The sequence below is a fragment of the Hippopotamus amphibius genome, chromosome 7, assembly GCF_030028045.1.
Source record: "Hippopotamus amphibius kiboko isolate mHipAmp2 chromosome 7, mHipAmp2.hap2, whole genome shotgun sequence".
NCBI lineage: Eukaryota > Metazoa > Chordata > Mammalia > Artiodactyla > Hippopotamidae > Hippopotamus > Hippopotamus amphibius.
Window position 1 is genome coordinate 85,584,232 of NC_080192.1, and position 25,558 is coordinate 85,609,789.

The window sequence follows — 25,558 nt, forward strand, 5'->3', positions numbered from 1 at the left end:
AAACTCCAGGGGTCAGTGCGACTGAAACCTACCATAACCCAGACCTATGGCTCAACAGCACAGGGCACCTCAACTGGTCCCCGCAGTGGGAAGCCAGAGTCTAGGGCAGATGTGAGGAAGTGTGCACAAGCATCTCATTGGCCAATTACAGCATAGGTGGCCTCAGCAACTGCCCTTGGAGCCTCTGCAATTCTGCCCTACAGGGGAGGTACCAGCAGGAAGGGGACTAGGCTTCTGCAGGGAAAAGGGGTTGAACTAATGCTGCAGCTATTCAGTGCAGCTGTGTCTCTCATGACTTCCCAAGGAAGATGCTTCAACCTGAGGTCCACCAAAGTGGCCCAGGCATCCCAGAGACATCCCCCACCCAACGGGGATGCTACCTCCCCATAAGACTGAAAGGAAAGCAAGTTAGAGGATGAGCTCAAAAATGGGTCTCCTATGCCCAGGAATAAGAAGGTTTTAGAAGTTGGAGGGGGCATTGAGGATGCTTCCTTATTCCTCAGCATTAGGAAGTTTCTATCCTTCTGTCCTCCCTGTCCTCTGCTCTAATCCAACATTAGACAGAGAATATAAATGGGCCAGAATCCATATGCCCTAAGAGCCCTCGGGAAAAAAGAAGCAGGCCCTCTTTTGCTTCCGCCCAGATGGATAGCGCAGTCGGGTATCTGAGAGTGTGTCCTTTTTCTATGTACTAATATTTGACATAAAGTGTTGACGATGCGGCAGGCACAGCTCTAAGAACTTCACATATATTCACTCTCTTAAATCCTTACAAAGCCCCTATTAAAGTGTTATCCACTCTCCATTTTACAAACAGAAGAAACTGAGGCCTAGAGAGCTTAAATAACTGGCCCCAGTTCACAGAGCTGGTTAGTGGGGAGCCAGGATTCAATCCCAAGGAGCATGGCTCTACTTCTCACCACATAGCCTCTCCCAGTGACTGCTGGACTGTCCCTCAGTGGGGACCAACAGCCCCCTTCCTCTGCTCCCAGCGATAGTAGTTCCACCAGGTCACATGCCTGCCTTGTTCAGAAACCTGGAGGATACCTAGCCTTCAGGGAAACCCCAACAGAAGCCAGGGTGAGATTCTCCTGGGGTCAGCTGAGCAAACTTCTCTCTCACTGACTTCCTGGAGTGCTTACCTTGCCCACATTTTTCTGGTTGAACACAGAAAAAAATAACTAAGGTAAGCCACACTTCAGCCAGGGGTCATGGACATCTGCTAACTACTGTGGTCTGCAGACCTCATCTTAAATTCATCTTTTGTAAAAGGCCACTTCCCACCATGACTATCCCATAACATGGCAAACTGAAAGCTAAGAACTATGGTCCTAGTTGCAGCTACCAGTAGTTTCTCAACCTATAGATATTTGGGGTCAGAAAAGTCTTTTTTGCGGGGAGGGGAGCAGGGGCTGTCCTGGGCATTGTAGGATGTTTAGCTTCATCCCTTGCCTCTACTTACTAGATGCAATAAAACATCCTCATCCACCTGCCTGTGACAACCAAAAATGTCTCCAGATACCACCAAAGTCCACCTGGGGGACAAAATCACTATAATAGTTGAAAACCACTGCTGTAAAGGAGTAGTTAAAAAACAAACAACAACAAAAAACAAAAACAAAACACAAGGCTTTGGCCCTGTAAATTGAGGAAGGGTAAAAACTCTTGCTCTTTATGGTAGGCTGGGTAGCCCCTCACAAGATTATCCAGCCCAAAATGCCAATAGCACTGAGGTTGAGAGACCTGCTTCAGAAGTAAGCAGGAACAGCTACCTGTGATCTACGATGTGAGATACTGTCGCAGTCAAGGAACTCCGAGATTTGATGTGCCACACCTCCACCCCCACTGCTTTGGAAAGTCAAAGATAGACATTACACAGTGTTGGAAAACAAACCAAACTTGCTGACTTCAAAAATCAACAAAGATAATGAGGAACCAGTTATCAAGAGCCATCTTTTAAACCGGAAGTATCTGAACAAAGGAAGCCAGTTTTCTGGGGTTCCTGAGTTCTTTTAATATATCAGATCTCTTTACTATGGCTGCCAGATTTGGAGAAAACTGTTGTGGTTTGTGTGTTGTTTTGCATCTCCCTGGAAAAAGGGTCCCTAGCTGCCCTCTAACTCCTCAGGGGTGCTAGAAAAGTTCAACTTTGAAAAGTGATGTTTAAAAAAAAAAGAAAAAATGTTGGCTTTGTCTAAAAGCCTCAAAGAGAATTTTAATTCATCCCGGGGTAAAGAAAGTAGTGCTTCTTGGTTGCTTTCCGAAAGAGAAATTTGACAATACAAAACAAATGGATGATTAGTAAAGGCTACAAAATATTCCTGCTACCATCAATTGTCTTCTGAGCAGGAAAGGGACTTAGTATTAAGATACTAAGTTGAACCAATGAGGCAAATTGTACCTGTCAAGGTCAGTTAACTCAGCCAAAAATAATCTTATTAAGGTTTTAATCAGTACTTTACTCCCATACTTTCATCCCCTATCTGAAGATTAATGGCACACAGTAGGTGTGCAAAAAATATCAGTCGAGATTCCCTTGAGGTCCCTAACTCCCCATCCCATGGGAATGACTGCCATGACCCTTTAGTGGCTGTAAAGTATCTATTCCTGGAGCCTCATCTCACCAGACAGCTGAAAGGTATCTTGGTCTCAATTTCCCACACAGTATCTAGAGGGCCTTATACCCACAGTAGGTTCTCAAAAAACATTAAACTCTTTATTTCTTGGGGGTTCTGTTGAATCTTTCTGCTTCCAAGATATTCCCCCCTCTCATTTAAGTTCAGAATTGAAAGCTATCCTTCACTAATATAGTAAAGAGCCCCAGTGAACTATCTATATTCCAAGACCGTATGTCACCTGTCTATGTGTGTTACAGCAATCGGTTGATGGCTAAAGGAAGGCATGTATACTTCATTTCACTTCCATGGTTAATCCTAATTTTCATTCCTAAGAGACAAAAGTCCTGTATTTTGTATATTAATTATAGCTCAATTAATTAAAAGAATCCTCTAACTCTCCAGACAGGACAAAAACCCTTGATTGCTGGAGGACAGGAAACACCCTCTTTCTCTCTCCCCGCACCTCACCCCACCTCCTTCTCACTCAGGATCAGCCTCACTCCAAGCCTCAGGCCTTCATGAGGGGATAGCTCACTGTCTTTCCCTCCAAGGGTCCATTCACCCTTGGATATCCACCCCTTCAGCCCAGTGCCAGCACTCCCTGCAGCTGCCTCTCACCCTCCTCCACTTCCTGTAGCCCTTGCTCAGCTTCTTTTTCCAGGAAGGTCCACTCCATTCTTGCACTCGCTGAGCACCTCACCAGTGGCCACAAACTGGCTATAAAGGTGAACACCTAGGATTCTCCCTGCCCTGAAACTACCAACTCCCATGTATGATGGAATGATACAAACGCTACACAAAAGCACCTAGTGTGAACAGGTGTGACACTCAGAGGAATGGTGAGTCAATTCTTTGGGGAATGAAGATAGAGAAGATGAGGCTGAGGTGGCGGGTAGGGTCAGGGGGCAATCAGGACACAGTCTTTTTTTTTTTAAGTATTATGGTTGATTTACAATATGGTGTTAGTTTCTGGTATACAGCAAAGTGATTCAGTTATACACACATATTCTTTTTCATATTCTTTTCCATTATGGTTTATTATAGGATATTGAATATAGTTCCCTGTGCTATACAGTAGGACCTTGTTGTTTATCTATTTTACATATAGTAGTTTGTATCTGCCAATCCCAAACTCCTAATTTATTCTCCCCCCACTTCCTTTCCCCTTGGGTAACCATAACTTGTTTTCTATGTCTGTGAGTCTGTTTCTGTTTCCTAAATAATTTCATTTGTGTCATATTAGATTCCACATATGTTACAGTATGCAGTCTTAAAAGGCTTCTGAAACAATCCAGTCTGGCTCCAGAAAAAGACTGGAAACAAACCCTAGGAGGCCTCTGAAGTAACCAAGAGACCAGTTGACAAAGGTATAGCAATCAGAAAGGAAAGTCAGTGAAATGGGTCCAGGGATCACAGCCAGAATAGTCAGAGGGTACTGGTGCCACTAACCTGACCTAGAGGAGAGCTAGCTGCGTTTCTGGACTTGCTGGGTGTGGGTGCTGCCAATATGCAAGTGTGAACACAGACACGGGCCAGGATAGAGTCTTCTAATGGTCCCAGAGGCAGGAAGTGCAGTCAGAAGCATGGGCCTCTAGAGCCCAAATGCACAGCTTCAATTTCCAGCTTTTTTGAAGCTAGTGACCTTGAACAAGTCACTCTGTGCCTCAGTTCCTTACCAGTAAAACAGGGATGATGATAACAGTATCTTCTTCATTGTGTTGTTGTGAATGTTAATGAGCTAACATATGTAAAGAGCTTAAAACCTCTTAGTACACAGTAAATGCTATATGTGTTTGCTCCTGAGTTTCGAGTGTCAATCAGCGCAAAACAGTGGGCTTATCTATCAGGAGACAAGTGATTTCGATGCGGCTAGTTTTAGGCAGGTGAATCTAAACTTTCCCTGCCTCAGACTACAACCCAGATTATGTAAAATGATGGGGATTTCAGGAGAGTTTGCAACCAGGCCTTTTCAAAAGACTCTAAAATTAAACTCCAGCTTCAAACTTCTCTCTTAATTCTTCCTTCTAGTAGCAACTTTAAAAGATGCTTCCAAATGTTCTCTCTGACTCTCTTCCTATTTCCTAATTGCAGCTGGAATCAAGCAACTTTACTCACCTAAACTGGGAGGCTAAGTCCCAACTTCCACACCTGCTGCGTTAAGGCCTGACTCAATTCTGCCCCCATTGGTAATTTAGAGGAAATACACCCAAGTGTCCTTGAGGCACTTCACAGGCTGCAAGTGTAGAGAAGGCTACAAGAAAGACCTTTTCACATTGCTGTGCTTAATCATCACAACTCGCTGAAGTGGAGAAGGTAGCTGTTGTCATCGCTGTTTTACAAAAAGAAATTGGTGGTCCAAAGAAGCAAAGTGACTCGCTCAGAGTCCTGTGGTTAATAAACCACAAAACAGATTAGAACTCATTTCTGCATTCCCCGGTTAACTGCATTTCCAATCTGGGACTAAAGAGATGACCTCTCCCCATTCCAGGCCAGGAAGGTTCCAGCCCTAGCCTCCATCCTCTGGCTTGGGGCAGGGTAAATTTGTGGTCCTAGGTTCCATCCTCTAGACAGAAGGGTGAGTAAATTTAAATGTCCTGGGGCAATATTCACCCAGCTGAGAAGACCTCCCCTGAATTAATGATCCTCCAGCTTTGTATTCTAGGACTTGCCAAGAGAAGACAGTCTTCCACAAGGGTTAATTCACTTCTTGGGCAAAGAAGCCAAAAGAAGCGGCCATGGTCCTGCCAGCTCACAGACACGTTCTTAAATAAACTGAATTAAAGTGCAGAGCAGAACCTCATCCCGGGATTGACGCCACTTATAAGCAGAGTAAAACTCAACTAAACCAGCCACTCACTGCTCCCCGCTCCAGTCTGAGGCGAAGTAATGTCATAGTATTCTGGGGTTCAACTGCCACGTCTTTGAAAACACTGTAATGATAACCCACCTTCCTCTCCTTTGCTCTCAGGATCCTCAGAATGGGAGTATGAGCAGGTCGCCCCACAGAAAGATAATGTGAACACATTTTCCTAAAAATGTGTTCCCATTAAGACGCAGAAATTTCAAGTATGTAATTGTGCAACCCTCTGTCATTGCCTCACAGATCTGGACACCCTCCACCCCCGCCCCAGCCCACCCCCTCGTCTCAAGTCCTAGCTGAGGCCCAGGGCCAGGGGACAATCCCGAAAATCCCGAGCGTTTCAGAAACTCAATTCTCCCCAGAGAGCGCCTGGGGCCCAGGTTGGCCCCACCCCCACTCCATACCCAGAGACACAGAGAGCGAGGCTCCCCAGCGGGGCCAGAGGCTTTGTCTTGGGGGGGGCGCCTACTGAGAGAGGAGTGGGCAGACAGGTCGGGGCCTAGGACAGGGAAAAGCTCGTTTTCAGAAAGACAAAACTCTCCTAGAAGGCGGCAAAAAGGGGGAAAGGGGGTGTTGGTCCTCTCGGAGAAACTTTTAGGTACACCAGAAGTAACATCCAAAGTCCACCCCCCCCATTTGGAAGCGGGCCCGGGGGTGGGGTACCCAAGGCGGGGCAGCCCCGAGGCGGGCGCTGGGAATGGGGGTGACGGGGCGCACTCCCCTCGCGGAGCCACAGTTCAGGGCGCCTCAGTTCCGGGGAAGGGGCGCGGCGAGCGGAGCTTCTCTGCCCCTTTCCCAGCTTCTTCCCGGGTCGTCTTCTCCCCAAGCCCACTTCAAGACCGTGAGGAACGCTAGGGGGAATCGCAGGTCCCCAAAATGCTGTCCTTTAGCGCTGGACGAACCCGGGCAACCCCGCGCGGCTGCGGAGTCTTCCCCAGCCGACCCCACCCCACCCCCGCGCCACGACTCTCCCCACGTGCTCTGGCCGGAACTCAGGCAGCGAGAGGGGGGCTCCTCCCACGTGGGCCCGGCAGTCAAAGACTACGTGCCGCGTGGCCCGCCCCTCAAAAAAAAAAAAAAAAAAAAAAAAAAAAGGCCCGAGCGCGCGCAGGGTAGCGGAGAGGGAGAGCCGCGCGGTGCGCGAGCCCCGGAGCCTCGCACGCGCGCACACGTCTGCCCGTGCCTAGCGGACGTGGCTCCTCCAGCCCAGGACTTTCCTCGCCGCTCGGATATTTTCCGCGTCCGCGGCCCGGAATGGGGAGGAAGCGGGGTCCCCGCAGGGTCTAAGAAGAGAGTCCCAGCCGGCCGGGACCCCGGAGAGAGGGGACAAAGCAACGTTGTCAGAGGCGAGCCAGCCGCCCCCTCCCGCGCTTACTTACCTTCTGCACTTGGTCATGGTTGAGCTCGGTAAAGAAGTAGGCGAGCAGATGCGAGGCGATCATCCTGCCGCGGCCCGACGGCGCGGAGTTGGGAAACCGAAGCTGGAGCACGTGCGGGAGAGGAGGACGTGCGGTCCGACCGCTTTATACCCGGGCTTGGCGGCCGGGCCGGGAGCGGTGAGTCCGGGAGACACACAAAGAAGGCACACGATGGCGCTCCCGGCTGGAGGGTTTCGAGTCTCTGAAAACAGGTTTTGGTAGTCACAACTGCTGAAAGGAGACCAAGAGTCACTCCCGGCGACGTGTTGGGATGCCCTGCTGTCAAGGTACTAACTTCAGCCACAGGATCACTGGGGTTCAACTTGAGAAGAATAGCAGCCCGGCTCCACTAGGAGGACAGGACCTCTCCCGCTCACACGCGCGCTGCTCTCGCCCGCGAATCTTCTCTACTCGGTGACACGGCGGTGCTAGCAACGGCCCGGGACTCCTGCGCCGGAGTTCCGTGCAACAATGTGGCTTATTGAGGGGTTGCCGGCTCGCGGGCCGCCGGCTCTGTGACGCGCGCGCGCCCATTGGCTGCGCGGGGAGGGTGTGTGCGCCCACGGACCGCCCGCAGCCAGTCAGAATGCACGGCCCGCGGGCGCGGCCGCTCAGACACCCGAGCCGGCAGGCTGGAGGGGCGCGCCGGGGGCGGGGGGCGGGGCCAGGCGGCAGGGATGAGACGTGTGGTCCGTGGCAGGAGGCTGGGGCGGAAAGGCGCATGAGCCACCGCCGCGTCAGGCTCAGCTATGCGGCGTGGGGGAGACATGATCACAGACCCGGAGTGGGGGGTGACTGGAAAGACGGGTCACCGGACCTGCACACATCCCGGGCGGGGAGAGAAACACTGTGTGGCATCTCGGGGTCATGTGAGGGGCCCCCAGTACCGGGTCACATTTCTGAAGCATCATAGTTCTCATCTATTGTGGATCCAGGCTTCAGTGCAATGCTGATGCAAAGTGAGCCGCCGCCACTGCTGCTTACTTTATGCCAAGCATCGCAAAACTGAATGGATGTAAGTTTTACTAACCTCGTTTTACAGATGAGGAAACAGAGCCCTTAAGAGACCTGCCCAAGGTCACACAGTTAATTAGAGGCAGGGAAGGGGAGGAACCCACGTCGCTCTGTCTTTGAGGCCCTGTTCTTTTCCCTATTATCCCATCCTGCACTCTAAGAGCCGAGAAGTAAAAAGCAGGAAAAAAACTTTGTCTGCAGCTGTGGGACTGGTGGGTGGGTGATAAGTGTGTAACCAAATGATCCTGGACACATGTGGGATGGGATGGGGTGACTTATGGATGCTGGGAGGAGTAGGAGCCCCAGCCACAGTTAATGCCCTGCACCAAACTTTTTTTTCTTTTTTTTTTAATTTTATTGAAGTATAGTTGATTTACAATGTTTTAATTTCTGCTGTACAGCAAAGTGATGCAGTTATATATCTTTTTTCATATTCTTCTCCTTTATGGTTTGATCACAGGGTATTGAATATAGTTCCCTGTACTATACAGTAGGACCTGTTGTTTATCCATCCTATATATAATAGTTTGCATCTGCTAATCCCAAACTCCCAATTCTTCCCCTCCTACCACCCCCCTGCCCCCACTTGGCAGCCACAAGTCTGTTCTCTATAAATCTGTGAGTCTGTTTCTGTTTCATAGATATGTTCATTTGTGTCATATTTTAGCTTCCACATATAAGTACTACCATATGGTATTTGTCTTTGTCTTTCTGACTTACTTCACTTAGTATGGTAATCTCTAGGTCTATCCATGTTGCTGCAAATGGCATTATTTCATTCTTTCTTATGGCTGAGTTATATTCCATTGTATATACATACCATATCTTCTTTATCCATTCATCTGTAGATGGATATTTGGTTTGTTTCCATGTCTTGGCTATTGTAAATAGTGCTGCTATGAACATAGGGGGTGCATGTATCTTTCTGAATTATAGTTTTGTCTGGATTTATGCCCAGGAGCGGGATTGCTGGATCATATGCTGGCACCAGACTTTTATACATGGTGGAAGCCAGCAAGATTGCAGCCAATGGGAGACTGGTGATTGTGGAGAATAGTAAGCCTGGGGTTGGGCAGATCACAGGGCGAGAAGATGAGGGTTTGCGTGTTCTACTGAGGAGTTTCTCCTTCTCTCATAAATAGTGGGGTGCTATCTGCAATGTCTAATAATAATAATAAAGCATAAGTATTAAATGTTCATCGTTGGAAAATAAGAACATACACATAGAAAAAACAAAAACATCCATGATGTAGCCTCTCAGCAAAACTTCTTGAAATCTGTGTACCCTTGCCAACTACACATTCTAACCACTCCCTCCCTGTACTCCAACCAAGCCTGGATCCAAAACTGCTTTGGTCGTAGTCACCATTGTGACCTAAATATTGCCAAATCCTCTGTTCCTGTCTCTTAAATTTAATTTTTTAATTGAAGTATATTTGAATTACAGTGTCGTGTTAGTTTCAGGTGTACAGCACAGTGATTCCGTTTTATGTGTGTGTGTGTGTGTGTACATATATATATTCTTTTCCAGATTCTCTTCCCTTATAGGGTATTACAAAGTATTGAGTATAGTTCCCTGTGCCATAGGTCCTTGTTGGTTATCTATTCTTATCTCTGTTATACCCTTGTCTTACTCCACCTCTCAGGGATGTTGTGCCCAGTTGACTAAATCCTTCATCTGGACACACCTTCCTCTGCTGAGCCAGGGAAGCTCTGCCCTCCTGGTTTCCCTCTAACCTCACTCTCCAGGTTCCTCAGCCCCTGTTTTCCCTACTGGTAAATGCTGGCATATTCCAGGGCTGTCCTTCACCCTCTTCTCTGATCTAGTTACATTCACTCCCTGGCGTTCCCTGCCAGCCCCATGACGGTTATATCATTTACATGCTGATGACTCACAAATGTGAATCTACAGTGAGGACCTCGCCCAGAGATCCAGACTTATTTCTCCAACTACCATTTGTCATCTCCCACTGAAGTGACTAGCATCTCACACTTAACATGTCCAAAGCTGAACTCAACTTTTCTTCCCAAATCTATTCCTTTCCCAGTTGTCTCAGCAAATTGCATCACCATCCACCCTAAATCATCCTTGATTCCTTCCTACCACTCACCTTCATACCCAGTCAATCCATCAGCAGTCAGTTTGACCCATAAAATAGATCCTATTAATTGACCTCTTCTCTCCATGTCCTGGGACACTGCCTAGCCAAGCCACCAGCAACTCAACCAGAGCCAATACCACATTGTCCTACCTAGCCTCCTGCTTCCATTCATGCCTACCTCCACCCTAACCCCTATAGTCAGTTCTTCACTCAGGGGCCAAAGTGACCTGTAAAATATAAACAATTCTATGTCTCTCCCTGGCTCAAAACCATTTAATGTCTTCCAATCTTAGAACAAAATTCAAACTCCTGACAATGATCACTAAATACTTATATGATTTGGCTCCGCCTCCCTCTCCACCGCACTCCACACTACTTTCCCCAGTACACTGCTTGGCACTCACACTAGTATATTTTCCTCAAAAATGTCAACCCCTTTCCCACCCAAGAGCCTTTACTCTTCCTTTTTCTTCTTCCTGAAATATTCTTCTCCAGATCTGTGTCCAGCTGTCTCTTCCTCCTTACTGAGGTTCAATCAAAATATTACCTCCTCAGAGGACTTTCCCCTGACAAGTTTATCTCAAGTAGTTCCCCAAGTCACTATCACATGACTCTGATCGATTTCCTATTGATTTTCTGTAAATTCTTTAGGGCAGGATTTGTACCTATATTGTTTCATCATATCCACAGAGCCTAAAATGGTACCTGTCACGTGGTAGGCATGCAATAAATATTTGTTGGATAAATGAATAGAAAAAAAATCTTAGCAATAACCATTGTTCATATTTTGTATAACAATTCACACACCCAACATCTCTCGCGTGATTGTAACAGTCTTGTAATTGGGTTTTCCTCTGTAGGTATAGAAACACCATAGATATATAGGTTTAGCTACCCAGCACAGATTCTTAGAGAAATTATGTGATCTGATTTGCTATTTTAGGGCAATAATTGCCCTTCATATGGATACAGGGGAAGGAGGTTAGAGACCAGAGGCAGAAAGAGGCTGAAGCTGTAAGATAGGACCAGAGTCTGAACCAAGGGAAGGGTGGGACAGGGAGCCAGGCTATAGGTGTACATGTTTTAAAGTCTAAGGTGGAATTGATGGCTTTGGCGAAGAGTGGGGGATGAAGAGGAGGATGTCTGCTGCCTAGAAATACTTGGAAACCCAATAGTCCAGTGCTACAAAAACTTTTGGCCCCAGACAGGTGGGACGAAACTCAGTGGGTCATGTCAGCTCTGATCCCTTCTCCACATACTAATTTTAGAGCCTCTTCCCCACTCCCCTCTTTGGTCCCATTTCACGTGGACCAGATAATAATCACAAGGTACTTTAAGCGCATATTATCTCTTATGAAGCTCCCAAACCTGGCAGGTGGTTGGACAAGGTATTGTTATAAGCCCCAAATTATACAGGACAAACTAAAGGGTATTAGTCACTCAAGGCTGAGACATATCTTTGACTTTTATGGCTTCAAACTCCACCCCTGGAATTTATTATTTATTGATCCTCAGACCTCTCTCTCTCTCTCTCTCTCTCTCTCTCTCACACACACACACACACACACACACACAGATGTTGAAGAATAATGACACATCCATGTAATTTACATTCCACAACCCCAAGAGAGAAATCAATCAGCAAGTGTTTATTAAACAAACCCTTGCTATGTTCAGGACAGTCTGTTCAGTGCTGTGAGAAATACAAAAGAAACACAAGATGTGGTTCTTGCCTCTGAGGGATTAACTGTTTAATCAGAGGTATAAAAACATTACTACAGAATGGAAAAGCCTATCACTGAGAGCAACACATGTATGTCTTTACATGTGATGGAGTTTTGGAGGAGGAAGAGACAGAGCCACAGGCCAAAGTCAGCCAAGGCATATCTGATGGATACAATGCCAGCTTTTACACAAGGCTGGCTCTTGCCTCACATAGAACTGACCTGAGACTGACCATTAAGCTTCAGGGAGCTGTCCTGGAAAGAGGCCACTTTGCCAAAAGACTTCTACTTGCCAAATATTCCTTTTTCTAATTAGAATTTATCAAGTTTGCAACATGTTATAAGTGATGGGATTACATAGAGAATTTTAAGACTGAGGGTGGGCCTGCCCTGAATATAAATATTAGGACTACTTGCACTGTGCTGTCTTTAATGTTGGGCCCTAATGATCTGCATAAGTGCTTGTGTTTCACAGTTCAATTGTAATGTATAAATTTGAGGGATTGGAGAAAAGAGGCATTTAAAAGCAGTTAAAATTGAAAAATAGAAGCCACAGGATACACAACAATCTAATTTTACCTGTCAGAGTTGCAAACTGAACCCATTCAAGCTAGTTTAAGCAGAAAAGGAGTTTATTGAAGAATCTGTAGTCCCTTTCAGGATCTTCAGGAGGGCCATAGAATCAAACTCAAAGGCTAGCCATCCAAGCGTGATGCACAAGTTATACCATCAAACTCCACTGGTGAAAATGCTATTGTTGTGGCCACTGGGCTCAGGCATCTCTGCCCAACTCTGGTGCGGGCACAGGATTTTACAACCAGGGACATGCCACAGCCAACTTTGATGGTTAGATGTCTGCCTTTCAAAATACTTGCTAGAAGGACTTCTGCACAGCACCCCTTCTTTATGCTATTTGCTTCTGAACTGACATCTTACAGCTGGTTGCCAGAGCCTGGGCCACACGCCCATGCCCTAACTGCAAGGGAAGCTGGGGAAATGGGCCCATGGGGTCAGGAGTTACAATTTGGAGAAGTCCTAAATTAACAAGGGTGTTCAAAGGGGCTGGGCAGGCTCAAAGTTTGGCAACACATCCACCACCCCCAATAGTCACTGAATGTGCTGCATTGCAAAGTTTAAGACAACCCACAGATTCAACACAATCCCTGTCAAATACCAACAGCATTTTTCACTGAATGAAAAATTCTAAAATTTGTTGGAAACACAAAAGACCCCAAATAGCCAAAATGATCCTGAGAAAGAAGAACAAAACTGGAGGTATCACATGCCCTGATTTCAAACTATACCACAAAGCTACAGTCATCAAAACAGTATGGTTCTGGCACAAAAATAGACACATAGATCAATGAAACAGAATAGAAAGCCCAGAAATAAACCCACAATTAATCTATGACAAAGCAAGCATATACAATGGAGAAAAGACAGTCTCTACAATATATTGTGTTAGCAAAACTGGACAGCTACATACAAAAGAATCAAACTGGACCACTTTCTCACACCGTATACAAAAACTCAAACTGGGTTAAGACTTAAAACTCCTAGAAGAAAACATAGGCAGTACGTTCTTTGACATCAGTTTTAGCAATATTTTTTTCAATATGTCTCCTCAGACAAGGGAAACAAAAGCAAAAATAAATGACACTACATCAAACTGAAAAGCTTTTGCACAGTGAAGGAAACCATCAGCAAAGCAAAAAGGCCATCTACTAAATGAGAGAAGATATTTGCAAACAATATACAGTATTTGATAAAACGTTAATATCCAAAATATACAAAAACTCATATGACTCAACAAACAATCCAATTTTAAAATGGGCAGAGGACCTGAATAGACATTTTTCCAAAGAAGACATTTGGCCAACAGACACATGAAAGGATGATCAACATTACTGATCATCAGGGAAATGCAAATGAAAACCACAATGAGAGATCACCTCACACCTGTCAGAATGGCTAACATCAAAAAGACAACAAATAAATGTTGGGGAGATGTGGAGAAAAGGGAACCCTTATGCACTGTTGGGAATGTTAATTGGTGCAGCCACTATGAAGAACATTATGGAGTTTCCTCCAAAAATTTAAAATAGAACTATCATATGATCTACTAATTTCACTGCTGGTTATTTTTCCAAAGAAAACAAAAACATTAATTTGAAAAGATATGTGCATCCCTATGTTCATTGCAGCATTATTTACAATAGTCAAGATATGGAAGCAACCTAAGTGCCCATCCATGGATAAATGGATAAAGAAGATGTATACACATTCAATGGAATATTACACAACCATTAAAAAGAATGAAATCTTGCCATTTGCAACAACATGGATGGACCTAGAGAATGTAATGCTTCGTGAAATAAGTCAGACCTCTACCATAATGTTTCACTTATATGTGAAATCTATGAGTAAAAAACAAAACAAGTGAACGAATGAACATTAAAGATAGGGCATCTGTATTCAATGGGAAGGAGAAAGTAGTCAGTAGGCTAAATGACAACAGGAAAACTAACTCTAAATGAAGTGACCTGGCTGGATGATTCACCCTCTCCACACACATTCTATAACCCAGTGCCTGTCCACAGATGTGTTGTGTCACAGTAAATGAGGATAGGGCCACTATGAAATATTGCCAGGCGCACCCCCTCCTCCCCGCAGTGCCATCCTAAATGTGAGGGCTATCATGTCTGAGCCCTAGTTCCTCAGCTGAAAAGTGGAGATCATGAGACAAAATACACAAAGACTTTAGTTCAGAGCCTGGTACATGGTGGATCCTGAATACCAGTTATCTAAGCACATCACTCATAATATCAAGTTTTCTATGTGATAAGAACTCAGTGATTAAAGAAAACTCCAGATGTCAGAAACAGCAAATGCCAGGTCTTAGGGACATGGGAGAGACTGGTTAGTTCTGAATGGCATGTAGTGCTCTGGTCTAGAGAGCAGATTTCAGTGGGGATTGGCAGGAGAGAAGTTGGGCAGGTGAGAAGGGAAGGCTCAGGCAAAGGGAAAGTAATAGAATCCCATCAACACTCAAAAGCACAGCCCCGAGGCTGGAAGCAATTTGGAGGACATATTGGTGGGAAGTGAGACTGGAGTCCTGGGGAAAGATGCTGAAGGTCACTACTAGGCTTATGACAGAGGACAGAGATGTGAAATTAATGAGAAAACTATGAGGTAGCCCAAAGAAGCCATGATAAATGATTGAATGTGAGCGGTGGAGACAGGAAAGTCTCCAAGATAGTGGTTCTCACCCTTGGGCTGCTCTTTGGAAAAATGTGTACTATATAAAGAGCTTCTTCAAATTAATGAGAAAAATCAAAAACCATTGGGTAAAAGATACAGAGTTCATAGGAAAGGAACAAATGGCTATTTGATATAAGAAAAGATGATTAACATCACTCAGAATAGTGAAAATGCAAATTTAAAATATATTGATGTACCATTTTTCATCCATCAGCTTGGCAGAACTCAAATAATGATAACACACCCTATCATAGGGAAAGAGGTACTCTTTCTTCCATCACATTGTTGACAGGAGAACACAGCCTCCATGAGGTCAGTTTGACTGTCCATCAGTTAAAAGTACTCCTGCCCGTTGATCCTGAGATCCCATTTTTTTTCACAGGCATACCTACACATGCTGTGTGTTTATTCACTGGAGCATAATTTGTCATAGTAAGGCTGGGACCAATGTAAATCCTACCATTTTTGTACTGCCTAGGTAAATTAAAGCACAGTCATACAATGGAATTACTTCGTCATCACATATTAAAAAACAGAGGCTAAATATTAATATAGAATGATCTGTAAGATACAGTTAAGTCAAAAAGACAAGATGTGGAACAATGTGCATACAAAGTTATCATTAGTGTATAAAAAGGAACTGAAAATAAAATAAACATATACCTGTGCAATATAGTCATAAACTTTCTTTTAGATAGAGGAACTGGGTGATTGGGAGACAGGCATGGGAGAGAAACTTTATTTGTAGTCTTTTATACCAGGTGCAAGTATTATCTATTCACCAAAAAAAAAAAAAAAAAGAGTTAAATTAAGTACCTAGTAGTGTAAAGGCAACACAATAGAGTGGAAACGACTTGGGGTTACACACCTGAATCCACCAAAGGTGAAAAGTTTTAAGCTAAAAAAAAAAAAAAATGATGCTCAGCCTACACACCAGTCCAATTACATCAGAATCTTGCGGGGAGGATAGGGGGAACCCAGGCATCAATGTTTTTTTTTCAGCTCCCCAGGTGATTCCAATATGCAGCCAATGGTAAAAGAACAACCACGAAAATAGCAACTCTGGGTGTTTTGGCTTCAGTGTTTGGGGGGGGATCTGCTGAGGCTGTGTCATTCTTAGCATTGTAATCTGACTCCCCCACCACCTAAGCACAGCTTGATCCCTTTGCACTTCTCTGATCTTTGTTCCTGGCCCAGCATCACCTGGTCCTTATCTTTGTAGCTGCCTCATCCCTGCCCCCTAGACAGTAGGAGCTCAGTTTTCTTATGAACTTGCCAAAAAGCCAAGTGAACTTCCTAACCTCCTGTCACTTCAATGATGGGAAATGTATTACTTTTAATTAAGAAGGCAATTGTCCCAGCAGGAATAAGTGATGGCCCTATCTCTCTCTCTGCCATTCTCTGCCAGTGACTGTAGTTCGGATGATTTCAGGTGTAAGAAACAGAACACTCTGGCTCCAACAGTAAAGATACTTGTTGTTTCAAATAAAAAGCTGCCTGGTGGTGGGCTGGTCTCCAGGCTGGGAGCCACTTCTCTGAGAATCTGGCCCCACTTCTCTGAGAATCTCTTGGCTTTGTCTTGCTCCCCGAGTCGGCTTCATCTTCATGCTGGTAGCAAGATAGCTGCGGCGTGTCCAGATTCCGTCCACAAACTACAAGATCCAGAGAAAGAGAAAGAGAAAGGACCTGTTTCCCCCTGGGTTTCTTTCTTGTAAGGGATAAAAAACTTATCCTGAAACTCCCCAACAGCCTTTTTTCCCCTTAATCTCATTAGTCAAATTGCCACATACCCATCCTAAACCCAGTAATCTTGAAAGAGGAGTAAGATTACCATTGTTACACCAGTGGTTTTCTACTGGGGAGTGATTTTGCCTCCCATGAGACTTTTGAAAATATCCAAAGACATTTTGGGTTGTTTCAACTGGAGTTGGAGGTGCTACTAGCAAAGATGCTGCCCAACATTCTCTAATCACACAAAAGCCCCCACAACAAAGAATTATCTAGTCCAAAATATCAAGAGTATCAAGACTGAGACACCTGGCTTAGACCAATCAGGGGCGCCCCTGGAGCTGAGGATGGGGTTACCTTCCCCTAGTCATTTGGTGGATCCCAAACAACATCAGGGTTTTTTACAGAAAAGAAGGGATGTGGTAGGCAGCCAACAATGTCCCCTGTATTCCTGCTTCAAAGGTTTTGGGGTCCAGCACCTGCCTCCTGCAGAGTAATCCAGACAGGGAATTTATAAACTGATGGCCTAATCACAACAGATTACATGGATCTATAGTCCCAGGACCCAGTGAGGCTAACATTCGTGATTGAATATTTACATTTCTGCAGAACTAGAAGGCTGGCACTCAAAATGGCCACAGGACACTTGCTCATTGGTCAATCCAAGAATATTAAAACTGCTTCTCTACATCTTATCAGAAAGGACAGTGTGACATCACTCTTGGTAGGATTTAACCATCAGAGAAAATGTGTGGTTGGCTGCTCCCACTTGCAACACTGGTTGGTGTCTCAAAGAGACATGGGAGTTCAGGGAGTAAAGATTAAAGTATCAGTAAAACATCCAGAACAATGTATCCCTGTTCTTTTTTTAAGCTGAGACAGTTATTTGTCCAGTATCTCTCTGGCCTAAAAACAAAACTATTAATTACAAAGATCAGCTTCTTAGGGTGAAGAGCAGAGTTGACATGCCATCCTAGAAACTGTGTACATCTGTATAGACTTCTGATTACTAAGCCTCTGGAAATATCTTGAGAACTAATTCATGCCTGCAGAACAGGCACAAACTTCTGGTGTCATCAGGACTCAGCTACCCCCAGTGGATGGCAGATGGTTTCCATGTCAACATGACTCTATCCCAGAGTTCTGTTCTATAACTTAGTTTTATTAAACCTGAAACTTCATTCACCACATGGTTCGCATCCCCATAAGTTATAGTCATTACCTGTGGTGGTCATTAGTTCTAGACACCAAATGTTTCTAGTTCTCCCTCTAAGTTCATGGCAGGGTTGCATAACTCTGTCTCTTTAAATTTAGATGTGATCATGTGGTTTGCTTTGGTCAATGAAAACTTCAGCAAGTGCACACCAAAAATTGAGCTTTGGCTATATCATGGGAGCACAGAGACAGCCTCTGTTACCCTGGATCCCTAAGTGAAAATGACATGGAGCTGATATAATATCAATCTGTAATGTCAGTTTTAGGGAGTGTAACACTTTACTCTGACTGATACCATTCCCAAAATGTTGGCTCCCCTCTAGTCATTTTTTTCCTGCTACATCTCCACATATTTCTCCAAGTTTGCTCTCTTCCATCTAATTTCCTACCTCTCTTTTCAGATCCCAATATCTCTGGAGCCCCAGTTTTGTGCCAGAGAAATTCTCCTGCATCCTTAGCTTCTCCACAGAATGTGTCCTTTATCTCTGGACCTTACCTGAACGCTGGCTCTCCTCTAGAGGCTTCTCTTCCCACACACCTCAGACCTGAGTGTTGGGAGGTGAGATTGGAATTCCCAGTGCCAATGCTGGCTCTATCCTTGAGTAAAAGTTCCACTCCTTTAAGCTTCCTATGAGAAGAGCTCATCACTACCTCTTCGAGTTCTAATCAATCCCTATATAACCTGCCCCCATAGCCTCCAGCTGGGTCACCCTAGGTCTTTCCTCATTTTACTGACATCCTGCCCTCTTGGGCACCTGGAACATAGTCTTTCTGTTTTCTCCAAGTCCTGCAGAATCCTGGGAGACTTCAACAGCCCTATGGACAACTATCAAGCATCTGGGCCTTATAGCTTCCCAACCTTTCCAAATCCAGCGACCTCCACCTTCTTTGTATTCTGGTCATTTTCTCTGAAGCTACATCCTGAACCTTGTCACCAATCAAAATTATTTCCCTTCTGCAATCAAAGCTATGATAACCACTGTGGAGGGACAATGAAATGGCTCATTAGATTGAGTTGCACTCGATCTTAAGCAAACTTCCTCTTCCCAAACTATGTCCTAGAGCAGAGGTACTGAAATTTTAATGATTTCTTCTCATCACCTAATCTTGTTAAAAGGCAGACTCTGATTAAGCAGGTCTGGAGTGAGACCTGAGGTTCTGCATTTTAACAAGCTCCCAGGAGATAGCCATGTCTCTGATCCATGGACCTTACTTTGAGTCACAAGGAGCTAAGTATCCATGACACCTGGCTTCCCTGTGCTTTCTACACTTCCTATGAGAAGAGCTCACCACTACCTTTTCAAGTTCTAATCAATCCCTATATCACCTGCCCCCAAAATGGAGACCTGTCTCAAAGAGTCCAATGAACTGTGGGTTCTGCCTGGAGTTTCACATTTTGACTTTTAATTTTTAAAAGAATCTCAAATGTAAATGGTTCACTGTTCTTCAGTGCATAGCACACTCTCATCAGCCCATGAAAAGTCTTGTAGTTTAAATAAATTTGTAACTTATTTCTTTTCATCTTCATTTTTTTTAACGCTTCAACCCCAATAGCTGCACCTTTTTCCTCCCCAGCTCTTATCATAGGCCAGCACTCTAGTATGTTTGCTATAGGTCATTAAACATGCACACATTCAATCTTGTAAGATGGGTTGTGTATGTTTATGTTTTTAAACTACATAGATGATGTGCAATTTACAAAGACCTTCCTATGAGGTCTTGCTGTGGGCTTCTTCAGATGAGGTGGCTGAGATTCATGTCCCCCTTATTTATATAGGAAAAGAATGTCCCCCTTATTATTTGAACCAGCCCCAGAGAGTCTCTATTTCTTGCAACCAAAATAACTCAAGGAATACACTGCCTCATAGGGTGGTTGTGAGCTTAACTGAGAGCAGGATGTGGTGTCTAGACATCCCCAACCCACTGCTCCTTAAGTGTCAGACCCTTTTTTGCTGTATTTGGCACAGGGCTGGAGGATGAGTGACTCAGGCCAGGATTAAGAATTCAGCCTCCATATGGCCCAGTTAGCTTTCTAGATACCAACAGTGCCCCTAACACTAGCCTAAAATACTGTTGTAACCCCTTTGAGATAATGATAGAGGTTAAAGAGTTTAAATCATGATTAGACAGACCAGAGACAGACCCAGAAACAGACCCAGAGACATACAGGGGTTTCGTATATGCTATAGGTGGTTTTTCAAGTCGGTGAGGAAAAGATGGGTAAACTAATAAATGGTGTTGGAGCATCAGGGTGATGATCGGGGAAGAAAAATTAAGTTGGATTTTTATCTTACTGCTTACAACAAAATAAATTCCAGATGAAACAAAGATTTGTATGTTACAAAATTAATTATTAGAAAAAATCATGGGAAAATTTTTGCAGTAACCTCCATTTAAAGCTTTTCTAAGCATCACACAAAAACCCAAATGCTTTAAAAGAAAGATGAATTTAGCTACATTAAAAAAATTTTGATTCCTCAAGACAAACCTACCATAAACAAACTTCTTTAAAATATAATCACTTACAAAGCAATAAGGAAAGACCATTTATCTTATTTGAAAAAGCAGGCAAGAATATGAAGAGTTCATAGAAAAGAAAATATAAACATATGAAAATATACTTGCTATCACTTATAATAAGAAAAATGCAAATTGGAGTTACAGAGATGATACATTTTTCAGCTCACAGATTGACAGCTTTGAGAGATTTTAGAAACTATGCTGACATACATGTATGGGAATAAGCACTCTTGCAAATTATTCCAGACAATTTGACAATATATCAAATTAAAAATGAATGCACTCTTTGACTCCTAGGAATGTATTCACAAATATACTTGAATATGTGTGAAATTATACATCATTTCTTTAATGAAAATTATGATTTACCTAAATAATGGAATACTATATGCAGCTATAAAAAGTTGTGAAGCTTTTGGATTATTGATGCAGAATATGTTCAAAGAAAAGAGAAAAATGCAGAACAATGTAAGAGTGGAGGTGGGGGGTTGAATGAAAATATATGCATGTTTGTAAGTACATAGATCTCCAGAAAGTTATGCAAGAAACTTACAGAGGGGAAGTGGGGGCAGTGTGGGTAGGGGAGGGAGACTTAACATTTCATGTTTACTTTTTCATACTCACTGAATTTTATAGCATGTGCATCATTATAAAGTGTAATAAAATTTTAAACAATAATAAATAAATAAATCAAATACAGTTTTTCCAGCAGAAACTTTGGTGTCCATTGAGTTGTGCTTCTAATTTCTATTGACTGTAGATACAAACAAACAGACAAAAAAGGAAGTTTAAAAAGGAAGTAGAAAGAGACTATAGAGAGGGTCTGTTTTTGTTCTGGGGCTTGGTTTCTCTAGGCATTTAGTGATGAAGTAATGCCTGCTTTCTTAAACCACAAGAGCATGAAGAAGGGCTCTCCCTCCTTCATGAAACACAGCTACAATGTAGCCTCAGAGAGTGGGTGTGGGTGGCAAAGCTGACCTACTGTTGGTGAGAGCCAGTGCTGGCTGGTGGAGGTAAGCAGGAGGTGGAGGCTCTCTACCCAAGACAGTCTGCAAGCCGAGAGGGAAGGAGGCAAGCACTGGGTTGATTCAGCAGTCACCCCCAAGGCAAGGGCCAGAATGCCGGAGCCCCCTCTGCAATGCAGGGACCAAAAAGAGAGGGCAGCCTTCTGGGCATGAAGAAGGGAGCACCAAAAAGAGAAATAAGTAGCAGAAGCAGAACACAGCAGCTTGAAGGAGCAAAGAACATCAGTGTGTGGAATAGGGGTGTAAGAGGAGGGAGAAAGGCAGAGGTTCAGCGTGGCAAGGCAGAGAATACCCAACTCTCTTCGTTTTGTGTCTGGTGAACATCTCAAGAGATAAGGCCTAGTACTGTGCAGGCTGAGTTCACATTCAGGGTAATAATGGTGTGTTAATATTTATTCCCACTTAGAGAACGATCAGCACACAGTTCTAAGAGCTTTGACAGATGGGACTCTCAGAGAAGCACCCAGCATGTCACACCCTCATGCTGTATTGGTGCCATGGTGCTGCTTAAGTCATCACTACCCTGACTGTAAGACCCTGTTCCCCTTGCCCTGTAAGCTTTCATTCATTCATCCATTCATTCAACAGGAATTTCCTGAGTACCTGCTATACCAAGCACTGTATTAAACTGAGAGAGACAGTGGTTAACATGACAAATATGATTTCTGCCTTCATGGAGCTTACAGCCTTCTCAAGACAGACAGTTAAAAAGTAAAAACCCAAATAAGTATATAATACAGATTATGATACATGCTATGAGGGAAGAGTGTGGTGCTCTGAGTGAGAAGCTGGAACCCATCTTGAATTGTGTGATCAAGAAAGAGGGCTGCCTGGATGCACAGCCTTGGTGGACACTGCATGATGTGCACAGCACCCCAGATGCCAGCCACGCAGAGTGGGGCCAAAAAGCCTTCCAGGAGAGGGAACACCACTCTCAAAGGCAACAGAAATGGAAGTAGTTAAGCAAGGACAAGTTGCTGTGGGAAGTACAGAGTTGGGGCAGCATGAAGGAAAGAGTGTGAGATGAGTCTCAGGTTCATGGGGGATCTAGAGGGCTATGAGAGGAATTTTAAGTTCCTCTTAAAGGGTACTAAGCAGGTGAGTGACATGATTCAATGTATAAGTATTTTAAAGCCACTCTGACTACTGTCTGGTGCATGGATTGGAAGACAGTAGATAACCAGTAAGAGACCATTGAGTCAGCTGACAAAAGATGAAGGATGCAGCAAACGATGATGGCCACAGAGAGAAAGAATAGTGCAGAGTCCAGACATATTTGGAGATAGAACTGAAGGCACTTGCTGGGAGATTGGATGGGAGAGGTGAAGAATGACTCCAGGTTTCTGGCTTAAGCAAATAAATAGTACCATTTGTTGAGGAGAAAACAGGGAAGAATGGATTCAGCAGGTAGATCTGGGGTGCCATCTTGGACATGCTAAATTGAAATGCTTGTGTTAATCTAAGTGGAGATGACAAGTAGACAGCTGCTTCTGAGCTTTTTTCATGTCAGAGATCTGACTGGAGATAAAATTATGAGAGTTGTCTGCATAAGACTGTATTTAAAGTCATGGGAAAAGGTGAGATCCCCTAGTGAGGGAGTGTGGACCAAGAAGCTTTCATTTCTAACGTGTTTGAAATTTTTCGGTCTCCTATACATTGTCAACCATGCCACATAAATTTTTCCAAAGTACCTGGGAGCAAGCAAGTTTCTACTTTTGTACTGGGTTGGCCAAAAAGTTCATTTGGGCTTTTCTGTAAGATGTTATGGAATGACCCAAACGAACGTTTTGGCCAACCTAATATTTAGCAGTACAGACACGTGAAACCAATTTCTTTTCTTACTAGCAGATGGTTGAGCAACGTGGTGTTTTTGATGTTCTGGGCTAGAGTCTCAGCTTTCTCTCTCATGTAAGAATCCTTGACTTATTCCCTACTTATTTACCTCTGATTCTGGGTCTATTCACACTTTGATTAAAAGGTCTTTTAATCAGTTAAGGCATAATAATATTACTCTATAAGGTTTCAAGGATGGGTTAGAAACAGAGGTGAGGATACAAGAGAATCAGTTTGTATGGGTTTCAATGGATCTGGAAGTCGGATGACCGGTAGGCCTCAAGGAGAACTCAAACACTGCAGCTTTGCTTACCAGGTGTCTGCCAGTGTCTCTCTGTGGGTCAGACATTTATAATCTTCCATAGAGAAGGTTTGGTTGGGCTTGTTTGGCCCATTCAGTATAGGTCGCTTTTACTGAGCTAAGTTTGTCTTCAAGCCACCTCACCGTGGGTTGAGCTCCATGATGTTCAGTCCACACCTAGTTGCCTTTGGTATGGATAACAGTCCCTGATTCAATCAGTCAGTGTCCTGGAAAGAAGCTTAGTTTCATCCAATGTACAAGCCTAGGTCACTGCAACAGATTCAGCCTCCACTTCAGCCCTCTAGCCTCAGAATAGGCTGGGGATATACCCTCCTTTGGAGCATTGGCCTGAAGGAACTACAGTTCCTAGTCCCATCTTCAGGGCTGTTGCTATAATTCAGCCTTATCTGAAGTTACCAGTGTGTGAATCTCCATTCCAGTGAGATTAGAAAGCAACCAGACTGGTGGTTTAGAAGGACTTTCCAGGTGTGGAAGCTTACTCTCTTCAACTGCCTCATAAAATCTTCTATTGTGGTGTCACTGCTCTATTTTACAATTCTTTTTTTTTTTTTAAGTTCAATTTTTTATTAATAACCTTGGAACAAATACATTAACAATTCCTTAGAGTTATATAGCATTTTTACAGTTCTGAAAGAACTTTCACATATACCAATTAAACCCTCACAACATCCCTGTGAGGTAGGCAGAGTTGGTATTACTTTCCTATTACTAATGAGGAAAACAAGGCTCATGGGTGAAGTAAGGTCAAACAGTTAGTGATGGAGCCAGGACTAGAACCTAGGCCTTTTGACATGCCTCCCTGAGAACATTCAAGTAATGACATCCTATGCTATATAATGAACATTTCTCTCCTATGATGATCAGATCTATTTTTATAAGTTTGATACCATCTTTTCCTAATATCCAAAAACACTGAATCACAGTTTTCATGAGATATTTCTTCCCTGTTACTGGACTATTTCTCTTTGATGTATCAAGCACCATCCTAAGATGAAACTTACTTGTGTTTTAAGTTTTGAGGATCCTTGGCTATGTTTTAAATTATGATATAAAAATTTATTTTAGAAATTCTTCAAAAGTATTCCTATGTTGAATGTCAAACTTAAACAAAGCAACACAAGACTTTATATTTTGAAAGCTTTGCAGTCGTCCCCAATAAGATGTTTAGATGTGTATAAATGGAAAATAGAGAAAGGTGTTTAGCAACACTACTGGGAAGCCTATGCAGAGTGCACCTAAATGCAAGTCACATCACACTCATTTGTTTGTGCTGGCCTTCTAGAGGAAGGAAAACCATTAGAAAGCTTTCATTAGAAAGATGATCCCATCTTATGTGGGACATCCTCAGCAACAATCTGCAAAAATGATCTGAATTAGACCAATAGGAGGGTTCAAGCAGTAGTGATCAAAGCATGTATGTGTATGGTAAAAAGGAAGAAAACACTTGCTCTTCAGTGGTTTGCCTACGTCCACTGTAAATATACTTATCAAGGAAGATTTTAAGCTATAGCATCTTTTGTGTTAAATTTTGAAATGTGAAATATGGTGGCGCTATCAACTTGGAATATAAAATTGAAACAATGTAACTGACCCAAAACTACCTGTCAAAAGCAGAGTAATGCTCAATAGGCATAAAAGGCAAGGGATAAAACACAACTGCTCTGGTATGGAAAGAAAAACAGTAAATGCAAACCTTCTGGTTAAAGTGAACCACAGGCATGTAAAGCAGGTTTTAAAAATATGAAAATGACCCTGAGCTGTATTATCAGGAATTATATTCCTAAAATTCCAGTTTTGGCCTTTTAAATTTAAGAGCAATAGGGAGAAACCTAAGCCTGTGGGGAGAAGGTGGTGCAGAAAATGAATGGGATCTAGAAATGGGGCTGAGGAGGTCAGAGATTAGGGAACATCAAGGAAC

At 43.7% G+C, this 25,558-nt stretch overlaps 1 protein-coding gene across 3 annotated transcripts in view; it reads right to left on the reverse strand.

Moving 5' to 3' along the window:
• The window catches only part of HK2 (hexokinase 2), a 56,493-nt gene extending 49,115 nt beyond the window's left edge, over positions 1 to 7,378 (reverse strand). For all 3 annotated transcript variants that reach the window (XM_057741549.1, XM_057741548.1, XM_057741546.1), the window contains exon 1: positions 6,858 to 7,378. In XM_057741549.1, the coding sequence (XP_057597532.1) occupies positions 6,858 to 6,920 (63 nt within the window). In that variant the 5' untranslated portion in view covers positions 6,921 to 7,378. The remainder of the gene's footprint in view (positions 1 to 6,857) is intronic.
• Between the last annotated feature and the right edge of the window lie 18,180 nt (positions 7,379 to 25,558).